General features: G+C 47.9%; 1 protein-coding gene across 1 annotated transcript; it reads left to right on the top strand.

Moving 5' to 3' along the window:
- The first annotated feature begins 3,479 nt into the window (after nt 1-3,479).
- hsd3b7 (hydroxy-delta-5-steroid dehydrogenase, 3 beta- and steroid delta-isomerase 7) lies at nt 3,480-17,202 on the top strand. Its single transcript, NM_001127029.1, is given in 7 exon segments — nt 3,480-3,507; nt 8,061-8,217; nt 11,788-11,943; nt 12,360-12,468; nt 13,757-13,856; nt 13,963-14,125; nt 14,279-17,202. Coding segments are annotated over 6 exon segments (1,143 nt in total). The 5' UTR covers nt 3,480-3,507; the 3' UTR covers nt 14,737-17,202.
- The last annotated feature ends 4,938 nt before the right edge of the window (nt 17,203-22,140 follow it).

Raw genomic sequence — 22,140 nt, 5'->3', positions numbered from 1 at the left:
AAGGCCATTGGGTGACAGGGTGCTAGTGACTAACCCCCAGCGCTGGTGTGTGCCCTCCCCAAGGCCATTGGGTGACAGGGTGCTAGTGACTAACCCCCAGCGCTGGTGTGTGCCCTCCCCCAAGGCCATTGGGTGACAGGGTGCTAGTGACTAACCCCCAGCGCTGGTGTGTGCCCTCCCCAAGGCCATTGGGTGACTGGGTGCTAGTGACTAACCCCCAGCATGACAGTGAGTTGGATAAGAGCTCAGGATACAATAGCAGAGACTGGCGGGGGGTGAGATTGTTTGTACAGCAGGACAAACATCCTGTAACAATGAAACAGAACCGCAGAGATGAAATCCGCACTCAGAGTTCTGGCCCAGGGAATAGTGAATAGAACTACTACTGACTGGTGATTGGGCCCCACAGCAAGATCACTGGGCCCCAAAACTTACGCAGTTTGAGTAACTAAAGCAAAAACTTACGTAACTTTCATATCAAGCAATGACAGCGCAGAGCCGGGGCAGGTAGGTGGGAAAGGGTTAAATGTAGGGCAAACCCCACTGACCCCCAATAAACTGACTGTTAATTAGCACATTAATCAATGAAACTCTTTATAGGAACTGTTATTATAGGGGAACATCAGCTGTTTGTATTGCGCACACAAGGGGCGGGGCCAAACCGGGCGCTTGTGTTCATGGGGGGCCCCAACGTTTCTGCTGGCGGCCCTGTATATATATATACTGTATATATGTAAGATGGCTAATGCTCAACTCGCTTTGGGCCCCACATTGACCCCTCCGCTGGCTGAGATGACGCACTGATGTTATTGTACAGCTGGGCGAGTGGGGTTACACCCATGTGATCTCATATGGTCGCTACGCACATATGGAGACACACGGAACTTGCTTAAAGGGCCACTAAACCCATCCACAAAGCCCCCCTAGGGAAATGTATAATATACAGTTTGGTCATTTCCCTATGGTGCCAAACTGTAAATTATATTCTTATAAACCATGCTTAGTGATGTCATCAGCTATAATCAGAGCTTAGTGATGTCATTTCTATCACGATTCACTAAAACTTGTATATTATAATAAATAAAGTGCCTCCTCTTGTAAAATATAAGGATATCAGACACCATCTTGGAGTTCCATGACCTGTATAAAAGCACTCGGCCTTACCCCTTTATATGGTCAGGGAACTCCTCAGTGACTTATAATATCCCTATATGTTACAATAGGGGGCACTTTATTCACTATATATTATAAGGAACTCCTCGGGGACTTATAATATCCCTATATGTTACAATAGGGGGCACTTTATTCACTATATATTATAAGGAACTCCTCGGGGGCTTATAATATCCCTATATGTTACAATAGGGGGCACTTTATTCACTATATATTATAAGGAACTCCTCTGTGACTTTTAATATCCCTATATGTTACAATAGGGGGTACTTTATTCACTATATATTATAAGGAACTCCTCGGGGGCTTATAATATCCCTATATGTTACAATAGGGGGCACTTTATTCGCTATATATTATAAGGAACTCCTCGGGGGCTTATAATATCCCTATATGTTACAATAGGGGGTACTTTATTCGCTATATATTATAAGGAACTCCTCGGGGGCTTATAATATTCCTATATGTTACAATAGGGGGTACTTTATTCACTATATATTATAAGGAACTCCTCAGTGACTTATAATATCCCTATATGTTACAATAGGGGGCACTTTATTCACTATATATTATAAGGAACTCCTCAGTGACTTATAATATCCCTATATGTTACAATAGGGGGCACTTTATTCACTATATATTATAAGGAACTCCTCAGTGACTTATAATATCCCTATATGTTACAATAGGGGGTACTTTATTCACTATATATTATAAGGAACTCCTCGGGGGCTTATAATATCCCTATATGTTACAATAGGGGGCACTTTATTCACTATATATTATAAGGAACTCCTCAGTGACTTATAATATCCCTATATGTTACAATAGGGGGTACTTTATTCACTATATATTATAAGGAACTCCTCGGGGACTTATAATATCCCTATATGTTACAATAGGGGCACTTTATTCACTATATATTATAAGGAACTCCTCTGTGGCTTATAATATCCCTATATGTTACAATAGGGGGCACTTTATTCACTATATATTATAAGGAACTCCTCTGTGACTTATAATATCCCTATATGTTACAATAGGGGGCACTTTATTCATTATATACAGTACATAAACAATATATTTTAGTATATATCTACACACATGCCACACCTGGTGTAACTGCGCTGAGGCTTCTCACTTCTCAGATTTAATACTTTGCCTAATAAAAGAAACTGCAGCGCTGAGCAACTTCCAAAATTAAAGTGTTTCCCTGTAGTTCTACATTTATATTTGTAAACATAACTGAATTATCTTTCGCTTCCTTTCTGTTTCCTGACCATTGAAACAATGTACCAGTAGCTTACGAGAACCGACTTCTGCTACATCGTTTCAAGAAATAGAAGCAAGTTGTATCAGGAGTCAGAACCAGCAGTGCAGGGAAGGGAAAGGGACAGACACAGTGACAGTTACACATAACTATAAACCCAGTGAGAATGAGGGATGAATGGATATTGGGGAGTTGTATCAGGAGTCAGAACCAGCAGTGCAGGGAAGGGAAAGGGACAGACACAGTGACAGTTACACATAACTATAAACCCAGTGAGAATGAGGGATGAATGGATATAGGGGAGTTGTATCAGGAGTCAGAACCAGCAGTGCAGGGAAGGGAAAGGGACAGACACAGTGACAGTTACACATAACTATAAACCCAGTGAGAATGAGGGATGAATGGGTATTGGGGAGTTGTATCAGGAGTCAGAACCAGCAGTGCAGGGAAGGGAAAGGGACAGACACAGTGACAGTTACACATAACTATAAACCCAGTGAGAATGAGGAATGAATGGATATTGGGGAGTTGTATCAGGAGTCAGAACCAGCAGTGCAGGGAAGGGAAAGGGACAGACACAGTGACAGTTACACATAACTATAAACCCAGTGAGAATGAGGAATGAATGGATATTGGGGAGTTGTATCAGGAGTCAGAACCCAGTGAGAATGAGGAATGTTGGGCAGAACCCTAGTATAGAGTTTATATGCCCTTTAATTACATTGGGTGCCAGTGCTGCCCGACATTGCCGTAGCTCTGTGTTTGAGCCCTGCCATTGGCTACAATGTGCCTTCCATAATGACTGTGCTGGCTGCTGTGTTGGGCTGTGTTGGGCTGTGTGTACGGCAGCCCTTGCACTCTCTCGCTCTGTCTCTGTCTGTCTCTGCCAGTCTCTCAGCACTCTCATACAGCCCGAGTGGCCCCAGCTTGCCCAGGGCAGAGGAAAGCCAGTGTGCCAGCCCCACAGATAAAGGCAAACTCAGCCCCCTCCCACCTACAGTTCCTCCCACTCACTCCCCGGAGCCAGAGCCGGAGCAGCAGCCGCACAGACAGCAAGCAGCAAGGTGAGTTCCCCTTTACTTCTCCCCATCCTGCCCCCCCCCGACCCACTCGTGCCCCTCTATCTGTGTGGGTTTGTGTCCGAGGCACAGCTATGGGATCCGTTATCCAGAAACCCATTATCCAAATCTATATAAACAGGCTCAGGCTTTACGGTATTTATATACGGAGTTGGCCCAAGAGCCGGAGGAAAGGGTTAATGTCTCAGCTTTTAAATAGGGGATTATGTCTAAATACTGAGCTGTAAATGCTTGTGAGGATTAGTTACCCTTTAAAATTGTGGCGTTTTGTATGCGACAATAATCTTGTGGCCCTTGGACTCGGCGTTGGCTGACCGGGGCCAGTAACGGACTTTGGGCCAAACAGCATTTATAGATGGAGAATTCTGGGAGTTGTAGTTTAGCAGCGACCAAGGTGACCCGGTTAAGCCATTCTGGAAGTGCAAATAAATATTATGTAATGTTAGACTTGCCCTTTAAATGGTGGTACGGATGTCTCTAGCGCAGGTATAAGAGACTGTCGATAATTTGATACTTCGCTCCGCACTCTCATAAAGCATTTAAATGGGGTATAATGTGGCGCGACTCCCACAGCCACTCATGTTTCCTGCACCTACACACTGATATGCCCTCAATGACTGCTAATATCCTTATCATTTACAGTAGGGGGTACATTATCCCTTATAATACATGAGTGATACTCAGAGTTCCCTGTATAACTCAGCCTGCAGCCTTGTGCCTTTATATGGGCACAGAACCCCTCAGTGACTGCTAATATCCTTATCATTTACAGTAGGGGGTACAGTATCCCTTATAATACATGAGTGATACTCAGAGTTCCTGTATAACTCAGCCTGCAGCCTTGTGCCTTTATATGGGGGGCACAGAACCCCTCAGTGACTGCTAATATCCTTATCATTTACAGTAGGGGGTACATTATCCCTTATAATACATGAGTGATACTCAGAGTTCCCTGTATAACTCAGCCTGCAGCCTTGTGCCTTTATATGGGCACAGAACCCCTCAGTGACTGCTAATATCCTTATCATTTACAGTAGGGGGTACATTATCCCTTATAATACATGAGTGATACTCAGAGTTCCCTGTATAACTCAGCCTGCAGCCTTGTGCCTTTATATGGGGGGCACAGAACCCCCTCAGTGACTGCTAATATCCTTATCATTTACAGTAGGGGGTACAGTATCCCTTATAATACATGAGTGATACTCAGAGTTCCCTGTATAACTCAGCCTGCAGCCTTGTGCCTTTATATGGGGGGCACAGAACCCCTCAGTGACTGCTAATATCCTTATCATTTACAGTAGGGGTACATTATCCCTTATAATACATGAGTGATACTCAGAGTTCCCTGTATAACTCAGCCTGCAGCCTTGTGCCTTTATATGGGGGGCACAGAACCCCTCAGTGACTGCTAATATCCTTATCATTTACAGTAGGGGGTACAGTATCCCTTATAATACATGAGTGATACTCAGAGTTCCCTGTATAACTCAGCCTGCAGCCTTGTGCCTTTATATGGGCACAGAACCCCTCAGTGACTGCTAATATCCTTATCATTTACAGTAGGGGGTACATTATCCCTTATAATACATGAGTGATACTCAGAGTTCCCTGTATAACTCAGCCTGCAGCCTTGTGCCTTTATATGGGGGGCACAGAACCCCTCAGTGACTGCTAATATCCTTATCATTTACAGTAGGGGGTACATTATCCCTTATAATACATGAGTGATACTCAGAGTTCCCTGTATAACTCAGCCTGCAGCCTTGTGCCTTTATATGGGGGGCACAGAACCCCTCAGTGACTGCTAATATCCTTATCATTTACAGTAGGGGGTACATTATCCCTTATAATACATGAGTGATACTCAGAGTTCCCTGTATAACTCAGCCTGCAGCCTTGTGCCTTTATATGGGGGGCACAGAACCCCTCAGTGACTGCTAATATCCTTATCATTTACAGTAGGGGGTACATTATCATATATATGACAGTTATTGTTATAAAGATACTATATTGTGTATATATACAGGGCAGGGGGGCCCCATGGTTGCTTCCGGCCGGGGGCACCTGGATTCCGCTCGGCTCAGCAGTAACACAGGATATTGCACACACAGCCCTTTCAGCCACAAACAGCACATCCTGTGCCCCAGCGCTGCAGCCTGCGGCAGAATTGGGGGGGGGCCCCATGGGTACAATTGCCTCCATGCAACCCCATTACATACGGCCAGGAAAGTGGGTCACCGCACTGTTAGGTACCCCGACACAGGGGGGAACCCTACATTCAATCTGCCAGGAATCTCCTCTGCCCCCTTGTGGCCCCCAAGCAGATACTCCCACTGTAATTATCCAACCCCCAACAGCCATGACTGGGGGCACTGGGAGAGCCATGACTGGGGGCACTGGGAGAGCCATGACTGGGGGCACTGGGAGAGCCATGACTGGGGGCACTGGGAGAGCCATGACTGGGGGCACTGGGAGAGCCATGACTGGGGGCACTGGGAGAGCCATGACTGGGGGCACTGGGAGAGCCATGACTGGGGGCACTGGGAGCCATTACTGGGGGCACTGGGAGAGCCATGACTGGGGGCACTGGGAGAGCCATTACTGGGGGCACTGGGAGAGCCATGACTGGGGCACTGGGAGAGCCATTACTGGGGGCACTGGGAGAGCCATGACTGGGGGCACTGGGAGAGCCATTACTGGGGGCACCCCGACACAGGGGGGAACCCTACATTCAATCTGCCAGGAATCTCCTCTGCCCCCTTGTGGCCCCCAAGCAGATACTCCCACTGTAATTATCCAACCCCCAACAGCCATGACTGGGGGCACTGGGAGAGCCATGACTGGGGGCACTGGGAGAGCCATGACTGGGGGCACTGGGAGAGCCATGACTGGGGGCACTGGGAGAGCCATGACTGGGGGCACTGGGAGAGCCATTACTGGGGGCACTGGGAGAGCCATGACTGGGGGCACTGGGAGATCCATTACTGGGGGCACTGGGAGAGCCATGACTGGGGGCACTGGAGAGCCATTACTGGGGGCACTGGGGAGAGCCATGACTGGGGGCACTGGGAGAGCCATGACTGGGGGCACTGGGAGAGCCATTACTGGGGGCACTGGGAGAGCCATGACTGGGGGCACTGGGAGAGCCATTACTGGGGGCACTGGGAGAGCCATGACTGGGGGCACTGGGAGAGCCATGACTGGGGGCACTGGGAGAGCCATGACTGGGGGCACTGGGAGAGCCATGACTGGGGGCACTGGGAGAGCCATTACTGGGGGCACTGGGAGAGCCATTGACTGGGGGCACTGGGAGAGCCATGACTGGGGGCACTGGAGAGCCATGACTGGGAGCACTGGGAGAGCCATGACTGGGGGCACTGGGAGAGCCATGACTGGGGGCACTGGGAGAGCCATGACTGGGGGCACTGGGAGAGCCATGACTGGGGGCACTGGGAGAGCCATGACTGGGGGCACTGGGAGAGCCATGACTGGGGGCACTGGGAGAGCCATGACTGGGGGCACTGGGAGAGCCATGACTGGGGGCACTGCCTGGGGCACTGGGAGAGCCATGACTGGGGGCACTGGGAGAGCCATTACTGGGGGCACTGGGAGAGCCATGACTGGGGGCACTGGGAGAGCCATTACTGGGGGCACTGGGAGAGCCATGACTGGGGGCACTGGGAGAGCCATGACTGGGGGCTATACAGACAGCTATTGGGCGCAGGGTTTAGTACCAATAGGAAAGGGTTATACTATGAGCCAATACAGACGCTGTGGAATTCACAGGGCAGCCAAGTGTGTGACACATTTCTCTATTTAACTTGAGAACATTGGAGCCCGTTCTGCGCCGCCCCTTTGTGTTACTGGGCATTGTCCCCTGACCACACTAACTGTCAGCACATCCTCTGTCACCGTCACTCTGTCTGGCCCCAAATGTTGCATTCTGCTAATGTGTCACCCTGCCTGTCCCCTGCCGGCTGGCAGTTAGCACTACTCATGATGCCCATCTCTTACTGTGCCACCAGCAGGCACACAGGGATTCTTGGTTGGCAGTTAGCACTAATCATGATGCCCATGTCTTACTGTGCCACCAGCAGGCACACAGGGATTCTTGGTTGGCAGTTAGCACTAATCATGATGCCCATCTCTTACTGTGCCACCAGCAGGCACACAGGGATTCTTGGTTGGCAGTTAGCACTAATCATGATGCCCATGTCTTACTGTGCCACCAGCAGGCACACAGGGATTCTTGGTTGGCAGTTAGCACTACTCATGATGCCCATCTCTTACTGAGCCACCAGCAGGCACACAGGGTCCCTTGGCTGGCAGTTAGCACTACTCATGATGCCCATGTCTTACTGTGCCACCAGCAGGCACACAGAGATTCTTGGTTGGCAGTTAGCACTAATCATGATGCCCAGAATGCACCACAGCCCATTTCACTGTTGGTATTATAGTTTCTCCATGTTGAACAATTATCGGCCCCTGCACCGTACTGATTCCCATTGATCCAATGATCCTATTTTTCTCCCCAGATGACGGCAGGGAGTGGGCAGGTCTATGTAGTGACTGGCGGCTGTGGATTCCTGGGGTCCCACCTTGTGCGGATGTTGTTGGAACATGAAAAAAACATCAGCGAGATCAGAGTATTTGATCTGCACTTGGACGAGTCGCTCAGGAGCCTCAGTAATAGTAAGTGGCCCCTGGTACCAGAGACAGTTGGGCCTAAAAGCCATGAATATTATCCTTATAGATGTTACTTAGTGATTATGTTTTGCCTGGTGCCTTTATATGGGCACAGAACACCTCAGTGACTGCTAATATCCTTATCATTTACAGTAGGGGGTACATTATCCCTTATAATACATGAGTGATACTCAGAGTTCCCTGTATAACTCAGCCTGCAGCCTTGTGCCTTTATATGGGGGGCACAGAACCCCTCAGTGACTGCTAATATCCTTATCATTTACAGTAGGGGGTACATTATCCATTATAATACATGAGTGATACTCAGAGTTCCCTGTATAACTCAGCCTGCAGCCTTGTGCCTTTATATGGGGGGCACAGAACCCCTCAGTGACTGCTAATATCCTTATCATTTACAGTAGGGGGTACATTATCCCTTATAATACATGAGTGATACTCAGAGTTCCCTGTATAACTCAGCCTGCAGCCTGGTGCCTTTATATGGGGGGCACAGAACCCCTCAGTGACTGCTAATATCCTTATCATTTACAGTAGGGGGTACATTATCCCTTATAATACATGAGTGATACTCAGAGTTCCCTGTATAACTCAGTGTATATATTTATATATCTGTCACACACACAATAGCAAATGGAAATGGGGTAAGCAGGCTGGAATACAGAGATAAAGTTACTGGCCCGGTTATCTCCCGTTCTCACCCCCAGGCAAGCTTCTCACGTATATTTGAGTAGATAAAGGCCCATTTATCTGTAGCCGCATTGTTCCTGTAATTGCAGGAGATTTGGCTGTAACCGGGGACGTTGCCGTGCATGAATGAAGGGCATTGTTGGGGTGGGAATAAGGGGCATCTCTTGCCAGGGGAGCTTGTGGTTTAGGTTGGTGATACCCCTCCTTTCTGCCCCGTGTAAACTCCCAGCATTGATACCCAGCCAGTATTGTTACAATTCTGTGTGTGAATTTAAACCCCAGGGACAAAGGTCCATTGCACATCAGTGCTGGTTCCCTGACAGTGACCGGAAAGAGATGCCATTTAATTCTCATTGCTGGATCCGTCTCAGCTTGCTGGAAAGTCCCACGGGTTCCAGTGCGCCATGGCCCATTAGCTTGGCACCCACTCCGGCCCATGGGTGCTGACCCAAGCACTGCCTATTCTTAGAACACAGCCTCTGTTGCTGTGTCTCAGAGGATTCTGGGAATTGTAGTTCAACTACTGACTGCAGTGGCCCTGTACCCCCCTTCCCCGTTGGCTAGGCAAGGCCCCCCCTATACAGCCTTATAATCAGGCTCAGAGGGTTCTCTCTCTCTCTCTCTATATATAAAATGTATAATGGAAGGGAGAATATAACCTTCCTGACCAGACTGGTTCCGGGCCAGTACTGTGAGACTGGGCAATAGAAAGTCTATGTGGCCCCCATGCCCTTTGGCTGAACTAGGGGGGGGGGGGGGGGTGGTACCTGTTCCATCCCATTGACATAACTGAAATCCCATAGCGCAGTTATTTCCTTTTGGGTTGGGAGGAGGCACTTGGGTTTAATGCTTCAGTTAAGTAGAAATTCCAGCAGTCACAATGCTTCAGACTTTCCAGACAGCCCCTCGACCCCCCCCGCTCCCGGTGTGGAACATTCCCATCCCAATGCATGAAGGGTTGTTGTGCAGAGCCCCTAGGATATTGCCGGTTGTATATATGTATATATATTATATATATTAATTATATTTATAGATATCGGTAGCATTGGCTGGGGCAGCACTGGGGACTGGGGGGCAGTAGCTGTGCCTTTCCTATCACTTTGCTAGTTAATCCAGTTAAAGCAAGTATTTGGACTTATTTGCCTTGTTTACTGCTTTGTTTGACTTGGCTGCTTTCCACATGCAGAACTGCACGACTGACACGCTCCCCCTCGCCTCCAGTTGCACCGCTCATAGCCGACTGGCTCAGAATGTACTCAGGGTGTCATTAGCACCCAAAGAACTTGCCCACACTGCTAACACTCTGTTATACAGATAGCTAGTATCTCAGCCATAAAGCAGGGCAGGACTGCTGCTTACAATGGGGGGGATCAGATAGGATCTGTGCCACTGTGACAGAATGCTCTGTTATACAGATAGCTAGAATCTCAGCCATAAAGCAGGGCAGGACTGCTGCTTACAATGGGGGGGGGGATCAGATAGGATCTGTGCCACTGTGACAGAATGCTCTGTTATACAGATAGCTAGAATCTCAGCCATAAAGCAGGGCAGGACTGCTGCTTACAATGGGGGGGGGATCAGATAGGATCTGTGCCACTGTGACAGAATGCTGTTATACAGATAGCTAGAATCTCAGCCATAAAGCAGGGCAGGACTGCTGCTTACAATGGGGGGATCAGATAGGGTCTGTGCCACTGTGACAGAATGCTCTGTTATACAGATAGCTAGAATCTCAGCCATAAAGCAGGGCAGGACTGCTGCTTACAATGGGGGGATCAGATAGGATCTGTGCCACTGTGACAGAATGCTCTGTTATACAGATAGCTAGAATCTCAGCCATAAAGCAGGGCAGGACTGCTGCTTACAATGGGGGGGGGGATCAGATAGGATCTGTGCCACTGTGACAGAATGCTCTGTTATACAGATAGCTAGAATCTCAGCCATAAAGCAGGGCAGGACTGCTGCTTACAATGGGGGGGATCAGATAGGATCTGTGCCACTGTGACAGAATGCTCTGTTATACAGATAGCTAGAATCTCAGCCATAAAGCAGGGCAGGACTGCTGCTTACAATGGGGGGGGGGGGATCAGATAGGATCTGTGCCACTGTGACAGAATGCTCTGTTATACAGATAGCTAGAATCTCAGCCATAAAGCAGGGCAGGGCCGCAGCTAACCATAGGAGCCAAAAAATGACATTTACTGGACATTGCACATTGTTTTCAGAAGCGAATATTCTTTATAGAGTAAACAAGCAGTTTACTCACCATCATCCCCTGTGATTATATTCATTATGAGACGCCCAGGGGAGGGTGCTGGAATGATCCAATACAAACAGTGATAAACAATAGCGCCAGAGTGAGATTCCAGGTATCTGTGTTTGTGTGTGTGTGGGGGGGGTGTTTATGTATTTATGGGGCTAATCCCTGACAGCTGCAGTAATATCCAGTGGGATATCCTGTGGGGGCTGCTATGTACGTGGGGTGATAGGAAGATCATATTGGGAACAATGAGGCAGTTGTCACTGGGGTCGGGGGCCCCTTTGTATAAGATAATGGATAAAGGCAGCTGCTGGATTTCCATTCAGTTTCTCTGAAGCCTGCAGGGGACTAAAGGGGAACTAAACTCTAGAATATCATTTACTACAGTTGGGAACAAACTGCTAATATGTTGCCCCCCCCCCAGTAAAACAGAAGAGAAAATTCCACTGTAACCCTGCTGTATTCATCTCTATCCCCCTATATCCATGTTTAACCCTTAAAATTCCTTAGTTCTCCCCCCATCGGAGCTCTTTCGCTAATTGTGGGTTTTGGGTTTTCCAGGGAAGAACAAGAGTAATTGCAATTCTGACTGTTTGCTGTCTCTTTAGACAGGGTGAGAGTGCGCCTGATAAGCGGCGACATCTCGCATTTGGACGACGTGCGAGAGGCACTGCATGGGAGTCACCTGGTTATACACACCGCCAGTCTAGTGGACGTCTGGGGCAGGGTGCCCGCCAGCAAAATCAATGAGGTCAATGTTACAGGTCAGTAATGGGGCAGGAATCCAGGGGCCACACCGAATTACCGGCAGCTCCATCCCTACTGGGAGGCTATTGACAAAGTTGGAGTAAATTACTGCACAGTAAGCAGTGTAGTCTGCAGTGTGCTGCCCCCTGTGGTCAATATAAATGAGGCTCTCCAGTTGGTGTCTTGCCTTTATACCTGTATCACCCTTCAGTGCTACTAATTGCCTTTGGCATGTAACTCTGCTGCCCCCTGCTGGCCAACCACATACTGTCCCACCATATCAATCCATATTCCATACAGATAAACCATTGAGGTGGTCCCTCAGGGACCGAAAGCGGTGATGTGGTCCCTCAGGGACCCAAGTAGATTGTAAGCTCTGTGGGGTAAAGGCTCCCTAAGGCTTGTCCCTAATCATATACTCTGTTCTGTGCAGGGACGGAGAATGTGCTACAAGCATGCAAGGAGGAAGGGGTGCAGTACCTGGTCTATACCAGTAGCATGGAGGTGGTGGGGCCAAACATCCACGGGGACCACTTCTACAGGTACGTGGCTCGGTATTTACCGGAATGGCTTTGCTTCCACTACTGGTACTGGGGCATGAATACCACAGCTTGGCTATTAAACTTTATTTATTATTATAATAAATAAAGTACCCCCTGTTGTAAAACATAAGGATATTAGAAGTCATTCATGACCTGTATAAAAGCACTCAGCCTTAGGCCTCGTCCCTTTATATGGTCATGGACCTCCTCAGTGACTTATAATATCCTTATATGTTACAATAGGGGGCACTTTATTCACTATATATTATAAGGAACTCCTCGGGGGCTTATAATATCCCTATATGTTACAATAGGGGGCACTTTATTCACTATATATTATAAGGAACTCCTCGGTGACTTATAATATCCTTATATGTTACAATAGGGGGCACTTTATTCACTATATATTATAAGGAACTCCTCGGGGACTTACAATATCCCTATATGTTACAATAGGGGGCACTTTACTCACTATATATATTATAAGGAACCTCTTGGGGACTTATAATATCCCTATATGTTACAATAGGGGGCACTTTATTCACTATATAAGTAACTCCTCGGGGGCTTATAATATCCCTATATGTTACAATAGGGGGCACTTTATTCACTATATATTATAAGGAACTCCTCGGGGACTTATAATATCCCTATATGTTACAATAGGGGGCACTTTATTCACTATATATTATAAGGAACTCCTCGGGGACTTATAATATCCCTATATGTTACAATAGGGGGCACTTTATTCACTATATATTATAAGGAACTCCTCGGGGGCTTATAATATCCCTATATGTTACAATAGGGGGTACTTTATTCACTATATATTATAAGGAACTCCTCTGTGACTTATAATATCCCTATATATTACAATAGGGGGCACTTTACTCACTATATATTATAAGGAACCCCTCGGGGACTTATAATATCCCTATATGTTACAATAGGGGGCACTTTATTCACTATATATTATAAGGAACTCCTCGGGGGCTTATAATATCCCTATATGTTACAATAGGGGGTACTTTATTCACTATATATTATAAGGAACTCCTCGGGGACTTATAATATCCCTATATGTTACAATAGGGGGCACTTTATTCACTATATATTATAAGGAACTCCTCGGGGGCTTATAATATCCCTATATGTTACAATAGGGGGCACTTTATTCACTATATATTATAAGGAACTCCTCGGGGACTTATAATATCCCTATATGTTACAATAGGGGGCACTTTATTCACTATATAAACAGGTCATGCTCCTTCTTTATATGTTCCAGGGGCAATGAAGAGACAGAGTACAGAATATATCACAAGGAGCCGTACCCACTGAGCAAGGCCAAAGCTGAAAAGCTTGTACTGGAAGCCAATGGGACGAAGGTAATGCCCTTACTGACTACTATGGGGCAAAATGTTTTTACCCAAACCACCAGTGTGATGGTGGGGGTTCCTTCTTATGTCTTGATGTTATTTTTTCTGTCTGTAGATGAAAGGTGGGAAGATGCTCTACACTTGCTCCCTCCGTCCTACAGGGATCTACGGGGAGGGACACGAGCTAATGAAGAAGTTCCACCGTCAGGGCCTGAGGACCGGCCGCTGTATGTTCAGAGCAATCCCTCCAGCCATAGAGCATGGACGCGTCTATGTAGGTAAGAACGTCCAAAATGGTAGCTGGTATAGCTATGAGAGAGATAAGAAGGCTTAGCTGAAGCAGAGTAAGCAACTGGCCTGGGCCCTATGGGGGCTCTGTATGCAGTGACCCTTGATTCATTCAGATATTTACGCGATGCTCCTTCCTGCAGGTAACGTTGCCTGGATGCACCTCTTAGCTGCACGCCAACTGCAGATTCACCCGTCCACCTTGGGCGGCCAGGTCTACTTCTGCTACGACTCGTCACCCTACAAAAGCTACGAAGATTTCAATATGGAGTTCCTGTCAGCATGTGGTTTCAAGATGATCGGATCCCGCCCCCTTGTGCCTTACTTTCTGCTTTACCTACTGGCCTTGCTCAATACCCTCTTACAATGGGTTCTCCATCGCTTCTTTATTTACGCCCCCATCCTTAACCCCTACACCTTGGCTGTAGCCAGCACAACCTTCACTGTCCAGACGGACAAGGCCGAGAAGCACTTTGGGTACCGGCCGCTCTATGCCTGGGAGGAAGCTAAGAAGAGGACAATCACCTGGATAAAGAGCCTGGAAGTGAGGGAGAAGGATCTAAAAGATGTGGGAGCAAAGGGCAACTACTGTTGTAACTGAGGGCACCACCAACTATGTTGGTGTTGACATGTGGATATACTACGTTTAGCTTCTCTATCTCTGTAGTGAGCACCCAACACCAAGGAACCACATGGACCTCCAAAGCACAACTAAGAACTTTCATAACATCTATAACCCCAGAGAAAGAGTTCTTCAGGAACCATCCCACGTCTCGTTTCTCCCTAATCTTTGGGTCTAAATATTACTGGACCATTAGTGGACCATACCATTATCCCACGTCCCCCTACACCTAAAAATGCAATTACCACTATAAGCATAAGCCGCAGGTAACATTTACAAGTAAATACGCAAACCTTTAATAGAAAAAGAAGAGGTTGTGATGGCTAGGGCCACTATAGATGTCTCCTATGAAGTCTATGAAGGACTAGTGAAACTTCACTGACTGTAGACAAAGAGCTACACGGCTTGCATATACACAGTATGGTATATCTTGGGTTCTACCAAGCATTGGGGGCACTTGCGTACTGTATATACCTGTGAGTGATACAAGGTGGTATCTTCTCTAGAACCAAAGTGTAGCCTTCAAAGTAGCAACATGCTACACCTATGACTACTCAGACAGCTTTAGGTAGAACGTTGCAGTATTTTTAGTTGTGTTCCACGTAGGTCGGTAGCGTGCAGTATTATTTCAGGATCTATTTATTGCCTTCTCAATATCAAATGCCCTTTATCATAGGGTAGGGCCCACACCCAAGAGAGGCAGCTAGACAAACAAAGGATTAAGGACACTTTTAGATTCTATTCAACTAGAGTGTGTGCGAAGGTTCATAGGTGCAGCCGGCCATTGTAGTCATTCCATTAGTGTCGCCTACGAGCCAAAGTAAATCCTGAGCTTTGGACCGAGGAGCTGCTTACTCTGGGGTTGCTATTCCGTGCAGTGACTAAGCTATAGGTAATTTAGAGTAATGTCTACATTTCTATTTATACGTCGCAGTAATATTATTTAATTATCTATTTAATTGTTTCTTTTTACGTCCCGTGGTTTTTAAGGGACTCACAGCAATAAAAGGAATGAAAGGCGGAAGGGTTTGGTGTGGCAGTAGAATATGGCCACCAGATATCATCTTAACAGTAGGACATGAGATTGGAGGGAACTACAGTGATGAGAAGAGCGTAGAGCGGGCAAGGTCTTCAGATGAAACCATATAGTTGGGACTGGAAGTTCTAATCACTAAGAACTGAGACTGAGTCCGGAACTGAGACAGTGGTGAGGAACATCCATGGTTTGTAAGCTTAGAATAACTTGAAGGCCTCATGATGGACATTATTGGACATGTCTTAAGCACAGTATAAGGGTATAAGACGGGAGAGACTGGGAAAAGACTGGAGCAAGTGAAGAACGGACATTGTAGGAGAGATCAGAGAAGGTTTAAGTCATAAATGTTTACATTTGAAGGTTATTGTGAAGCTGGTAGATGTTCCCTGGAAGGGAGCGAGTCAAGGAGTCAGGACACTGGCAGATCTTAGGTGCAGATTCAGACCTGTTTGACTGAATTGATAGGCTTGTATGGGACCAAATATATATATATCTATAAATATATATCTCCTTTCCCATTGGATATATACCTCATGGATTCCTCTCCTGACCTCGTGGGGGAGTGACGGTGCAATAAGCAGTTTTACAGGTGGGTTCTTGGTGAGGAACGTGGCCAAGCCCGGACTGGCATTCAGAATAGGTTCTGGCATTTCAAGTACACAGAGGCCCAAACAGCTAGGGTTGCCACCTGTCCGGTTTTGACCTGGACAGTCCGGTTTTCGGAAGGGCTACCCGGATTAAAACCTCCTGCCTGGTTTCCCTAATTAGAAAAACCGGGCAGGACTCGGTTATACTGACTGCTGTATCATAGCCCCGCCCCTGTGATGACACAGCCACACCTTCTCCCGCGCCCATGACATCACCCCTGCCCGGCTTTTGTAGCCGTCAGAGGCAGCAACCGTACAATCAGCGCCCCCACCAGCCCAATAAATAGTCTTACAGCAGCCCTTCTGGCATTTGCTAGAACCTGATTGCCAGTCCGGGCCTGAACATGGAACTGGATTAGTATGAAGAGGAGAATGCACAATTGCAAACTAATAAAATGTGTTTTGATGTAAGGGACTGTACCAAGCTGGCACACTGTAAGGGCAGGCACAGAAGGGCATTTGTACCCCCTGTCGGCACACAATGCTTTCCAGTTTGCCTTAATAGATTATCAGCCTGCTGGGTGGACAAAGATGGCGGCAGTGACCAGAATACTGGTCATTATCAACTCCAGGTACCACGGTCAGCTGACTTCTTCCGCCCCAAAGGTGATACAACCCTTTTGTGCATTCCCTTACGGCTGTATCTACAATGTTATATGGGGGGGAGTGAAAACATGTAGTGTCATAACTTACACTGAGTAATAAAGTGCAAGTCAATATTTATAATAATATCTACAATTAAAAAGATATATTTTTATCGTTCTTCTGAGTGTCGTGTGTTTATTCTGGAGCAGAGGGGAGGCTGTAGCTCTGCCAATCAGGGTGGGGGGTAAGAGAAGGGGCCATAGAAGAATGTGAGGGAGGGTTAAGCGGAAATATGATGTAAAGATAAGGGCTACAGGGCCTGTGAGTAAACATACAGCGCTGCGGGTATTCACCACATCTGGCAGCAGTTTGGCCATTTCAGCATTATGTTGGGTAACAGAATAACAGAATTTCCTTTCTAGAAAAACAACAGGGTAAATGTATGGATCTACCATAATGTTTCCCACATTGGATGATGGTCCTTATTCTCCTACATGAATGGCGGGGGCCTAGGCACGGGCATATTAATAATAAGGCACCAGAGGGACAGTGCCCAGGGTGGCAGGTTTTGGAGATGGGGGGCGTATATGGGTGCGGTGCCTAGGGCAGCATCAGACCTAAATATGCCCCGGGGCACATGCCTATTCGGTATGGGTGCCACCTGTCCGGTTTTTGGAAGAGCTTTCAGCGTCAAAACCTCCTGCCCTGTTTTCCAAATTATGAAATCCAGACAGGACTGAGATTGACGTGGCGATCGGGCAATCACCAACCGCCATGTCATAGCCCCGCTAAGTGACAACACAACCCACCTATTCCCCCGCCCCATGACGATATGGGCCCACCTGCCCTGTAACATCACTGCCCGCCCCCAGCCCGGCGACAAATGCCAGTGGAGGTGCCAACCCTACTCTTTGCCCACTTACCCCCTACAGTTCACATTAGGAGACGGCTAAAGAACCAAATATAAATTTTGCAGTAAAAAAACTGCCCCTTTATTCACAGGTCGGGGCTGGAATACAAAATAGGCCCTAGCACGTCAGGTAGGAAGAGCCCCAAACAGCCCCCCCCAGCCCAATAAATAGTGACTGTCTATGGCATCTTACAGCAGCAGCTCCTCTGGCATTTGCCAGGGCCCACAGATTGCCAGTCCGGGCCTCCTACTTCGTATTCTCAGGATACATAATTTCCAAGCTGTTTGGCAGGTTATGGAATGGGGTGTGAGTCATGGACTCGAGGAAACATGGAAACTGTGATGATTGGAAAGCTTTGTGGTTGATGGGGTGGGGGGCCGTGAGTCAGTGCTTAGGGAAGACGCTGAGGGAGTGCTGCTGGGGCACGAGGGGGGCACTAGGGCTCTGCAAGGTGCAGAAATATAGGGACTGCTGGTGCAGGGCTGGGGTACATATGGGAGTCCTTTGCCTCATTGCAAAGAGTCCTTTTGTCTGATACAAAGAGAGCCTTGGGTCTGCGCCATCAGCGCCAGAGTCCCAGGGTCCACCGGGTTTACACAATTTCGCCCAACAGGGGGCGACTGATCAATGAATATTCCCTGGTCCCCAGCTTTATTACTAATTAAGTATCTTTATTTGGAGCATCTTTATTTAGTATCATTTTCCAAAAAGAGATGTTTTTAGTTACAAAGATGTAAACATGAAATTCCCTCCCCTTAGAAGAATTTGCCCCAAACCTGCGTGATCTAAAAGCCCCTTCCTTAACTTCTGTGACCCAAGAACCCCACCTATTACCTATGTAACGTAACACCTCCAGTTTGCACCTATCAGATATAATAGTCTATGTGCGTGGGAACTGGGGGGGAACCAAGGTGGTCATGGCTCTCTCAAAACCCCCCCCCCCCATATCCACACCTAAAAAGGAACTGCTCCCCCCATATTTCAATACAAGCCCCGCCCCAGCTATAGTCGTATTATCACATCATTTGGTGGCTCCTTTACCCACCGTGCCACCCAGTGCCAGATTGTCAGGATGGAGCCTGTGCCGTTTGCGTCTTATCACTGGACGCTGCTCTCAGAAAGCTGCAATTCTGTAGTCGCCCCACAGCACTGCAGCCTTTCCGCAGGATTTACTGCAAAACAATATCCCGCAGCCTGGGCATCAGTGCTGGCACCTAGTGGCTGATGAGGGTACAACTGTGTGGTTATTCCAATATTATAGGCTCACTGTCATTACATAGCTAAAGGGGAACTCCACCCAAACATAAAAGTAAACATAATTTCAAGCAACTTTGCAATATACATTAATTAAAAAATATGCAGCCTTCAGCCTGCCTCCTCCCAATCCCACAATTCCCTGCACACGTGATGCCAATAGGGAAAGGAACATCCCAGTGCAATGCATTGTGGGTTATGTAGTTCCTGCATGCTGTCTGTAAGCTGTGGGGAAGTTGTTACAATCGGTAACATCAGTGTTTTAGTCCCTCCTCCCCTGCCAGGACCTCAAATGGGGCAGAAAGAGAAGAACTGTTTGGCAGCATATAAAAATGGTATTTGTTCCTACTAATTAAGGAGTTGATTATGGTTATAGGTGTATTAAGGGGTTTTGTGTTGTATTTAGTACGGAAGTCGGAGTTCCCCTTTAACCCCCTTTATCAGAATGCCATTTTTTTTGTTTTACACAAGCTTAAACTGAACTGGGTTAATTCCTGTCGCTATATAGCTTCCCATCCCCCAGATTTAAGGTGCAATGTTTCGTTTTCTCCTACCTTAGCTAAGCTTTTCTGTCTCTTTCATGGTCTTTAGTAGTTCCTGTCTTGTGTGACACTGGCTCTGCCATTGATGGAATAGATAGAATCTGAGCCATAAAGCAGGACAGAAGTGTGGTTATTGATCAGGGAGTCACATGACTACCAGATAATGGATTCTTCCATGTAAGCACAAAAAGCCACAATACCAGCAGCAAGGGAAGACAGATAATACATATATAGATGCCAGATAAATAGACATAGATAATAGATAGGTAGGTAGATAAAGAGATAGATAGATGATGGGGGGATGGGGGGCATGAGGAGAGGAGCTACTGCCCATGTGTGTGTGTGTGGGGGGGTGGTGTAAGGTGACCTAGGGGTGCCCAAACTATAAATCCGGGGGTGACTCCCCTTAGTTTCCACGGGAATAGTTCAGCCCAGGAGGTTATATAATGGAGTATTTGAGGGAGATGGCAGGGGCCTGGGAGTCAGGAGAAGACAAGGAATGGCGGGATTACTGAGTCCCAAGAAGGTGCCTAACAGGCATCAGTCGGTGAGCAGTACCTCAGGGTATTACCCAGGGCCTCAGAGTCAGTACCTCAGGGTATTACCCAGGGCCTCAGAGTCAGTACCTCAGGGTATTACCCAGGGCCTCAGAGTCAGTACCTCAGGGTATTACCCAGGGCCTCACAGTCAGTACCTCAGGGTATTACCCAGGGCCTCAGAGTCAGTACCTCAGGGTATTACCTAGGGCCTCAGAGTCAGTACCTCAGGGTATTACCCAGGGCCTCAGAGTCAGAACCTCAGGGTATTACCTAGGGCCTCAGAGTCAGTACCTCAGGGTATTACCCAAGGCCTCAGAGTCAGTACCTCAGGGTATTACCCAGGGCCTCAGAGTCAGTACCTCAGGGTATTACCCAGGGCCTCAGAGTCAGTACCTCAGGGTATTACCTAGGGCCTCAGAGTCAGTACCTCAGGGTATTACCCAAGGCCTCAGAGTCAGTACCTCAGGGTATTACCCAGGGCCTCAGAGTCAGTACCTCAGGGTATTACCCAAGGCCTCAGAGTCAGTACCTTAGGGTATTACCCAGGGCCTCACAGTCAGTACCTCAGGGTATTACCCAGGGCCTCAGAGTCAGTACCTCAGGGTATTACCCAAGGCCTCAGAGTCAGTACCTTAGGGTATTACCCAGGGCCTCACAGTCAGTACCTCAGGGTATTACCCAGGGCCTCAGAGTCAGTACCTCAGGGTATTACCCAGGGCCTCAGAGTCAGTACCTCAGGGTATTACCCAGGGCCTCAGAGTCAGTACCTCAGGGTATTACCCAGGGCCTCAGAGTCAGTACCTCAGGGTATTACCCAGGGCCTCAGAGTCAGTACCTCAGGGTATTACCCAAGGCCTCAGAGTCAGTACCTCAGGGTATTACCCAAGGCCTCAGAGTCAGAACCTCAGGGTATTACCCAGGGCCTCAGAGTCAGTACCTCAGGGTATTACCCAGGGCCTCAGAGTCAGTACCTCAGGGTATTACCCAGGGCCTCAGAGTCAGTACCTCAGGGTATTACCCAGGGCCTCAGAGTCAGTACCTCAGGGTATTACCCAAGGCCTCAGAGTCAGTACCTCAGGGTATTACCCAAGGCCTCAGAGTCAGAACCTCAGGGTATTACCCAGGGCCTCAGAGTCAGTACCTCAGGGTATTACCCAAGGCCTCAGAGTCAGTACCTCAGGGTATTACCCAGGGCCTCAGAGTCAGTACCTCAGGGTATTACCCAGGGCCTCAGAGTCAGTACCTCAGGGTATTACCCAGGGCCTCAGAGTCAGTACCTCAGGGTATTACCCAGGGCCTCAGAGTCAGTACCTCAGGGTATTACCCAGGGCCTCAGAGTCAGTACCTCAGGGTATTACCCAAGGCCTCAGAGTCAGTACCTCAGGGTATTACCCAAGGCCTCAGAGTCAGAACCTCAGGGTATTACCCAGGGCCTCAGAGTCAGTACCTCAGGGTATTACCCAAGGCCTCAGAGTCAGTACCTCAGGGTATTACCCAAGGCCTCAGAGTCAGTACCTCAGGGTATTACCCAGGGCCTCACAGTCAGTACCTCAAGGTATTACCCAGGGCCTCACAGTCAGTACCTCAGGGTATTACCCAAGGCCTCAGAGTCAGAACCTCAGGGTATTACCCAAGGCCTCAGAGTCAGAACCTCAGGGTATTACCCAGGGCCTCAGAGTCAGTACCTCAGGGTATTACCTAGGGCCTCAGAGTCAGTACCTCAGGGTATTACCCAGGGCCTCACAGTCAGTACCTCAAGGTATTACCCAGGGCCTCACAGTCAGTACCTCAGGGTATTACCCAGGGCCTCACAGTCAGTACCTCAGGGTATTACCCAGGGCCTCAGAGTCAGTACCTCAGGGTATTACC

This window comes from Xenopus tropicalis, chromosome 9, assembly GCF_000004195.4.
Source record: "Xenopus tropicalis strain Nigerian chromosome 9, UCB_Xtro_10.0, whole genome shotgun sequence".
Classification (NCBI taxonomy): domain Eukaryota; kingdom Metazoa; phylum Chordata; class Amphibia; order Anura; family Pipidae; genus Xenopus; species Xenopus tropicalis.
The sequence above is the reverse complement of the archived record's forward strand: the minus strand, read 5'-3'. Positions and strand labels throughout refer to the sequence as shown.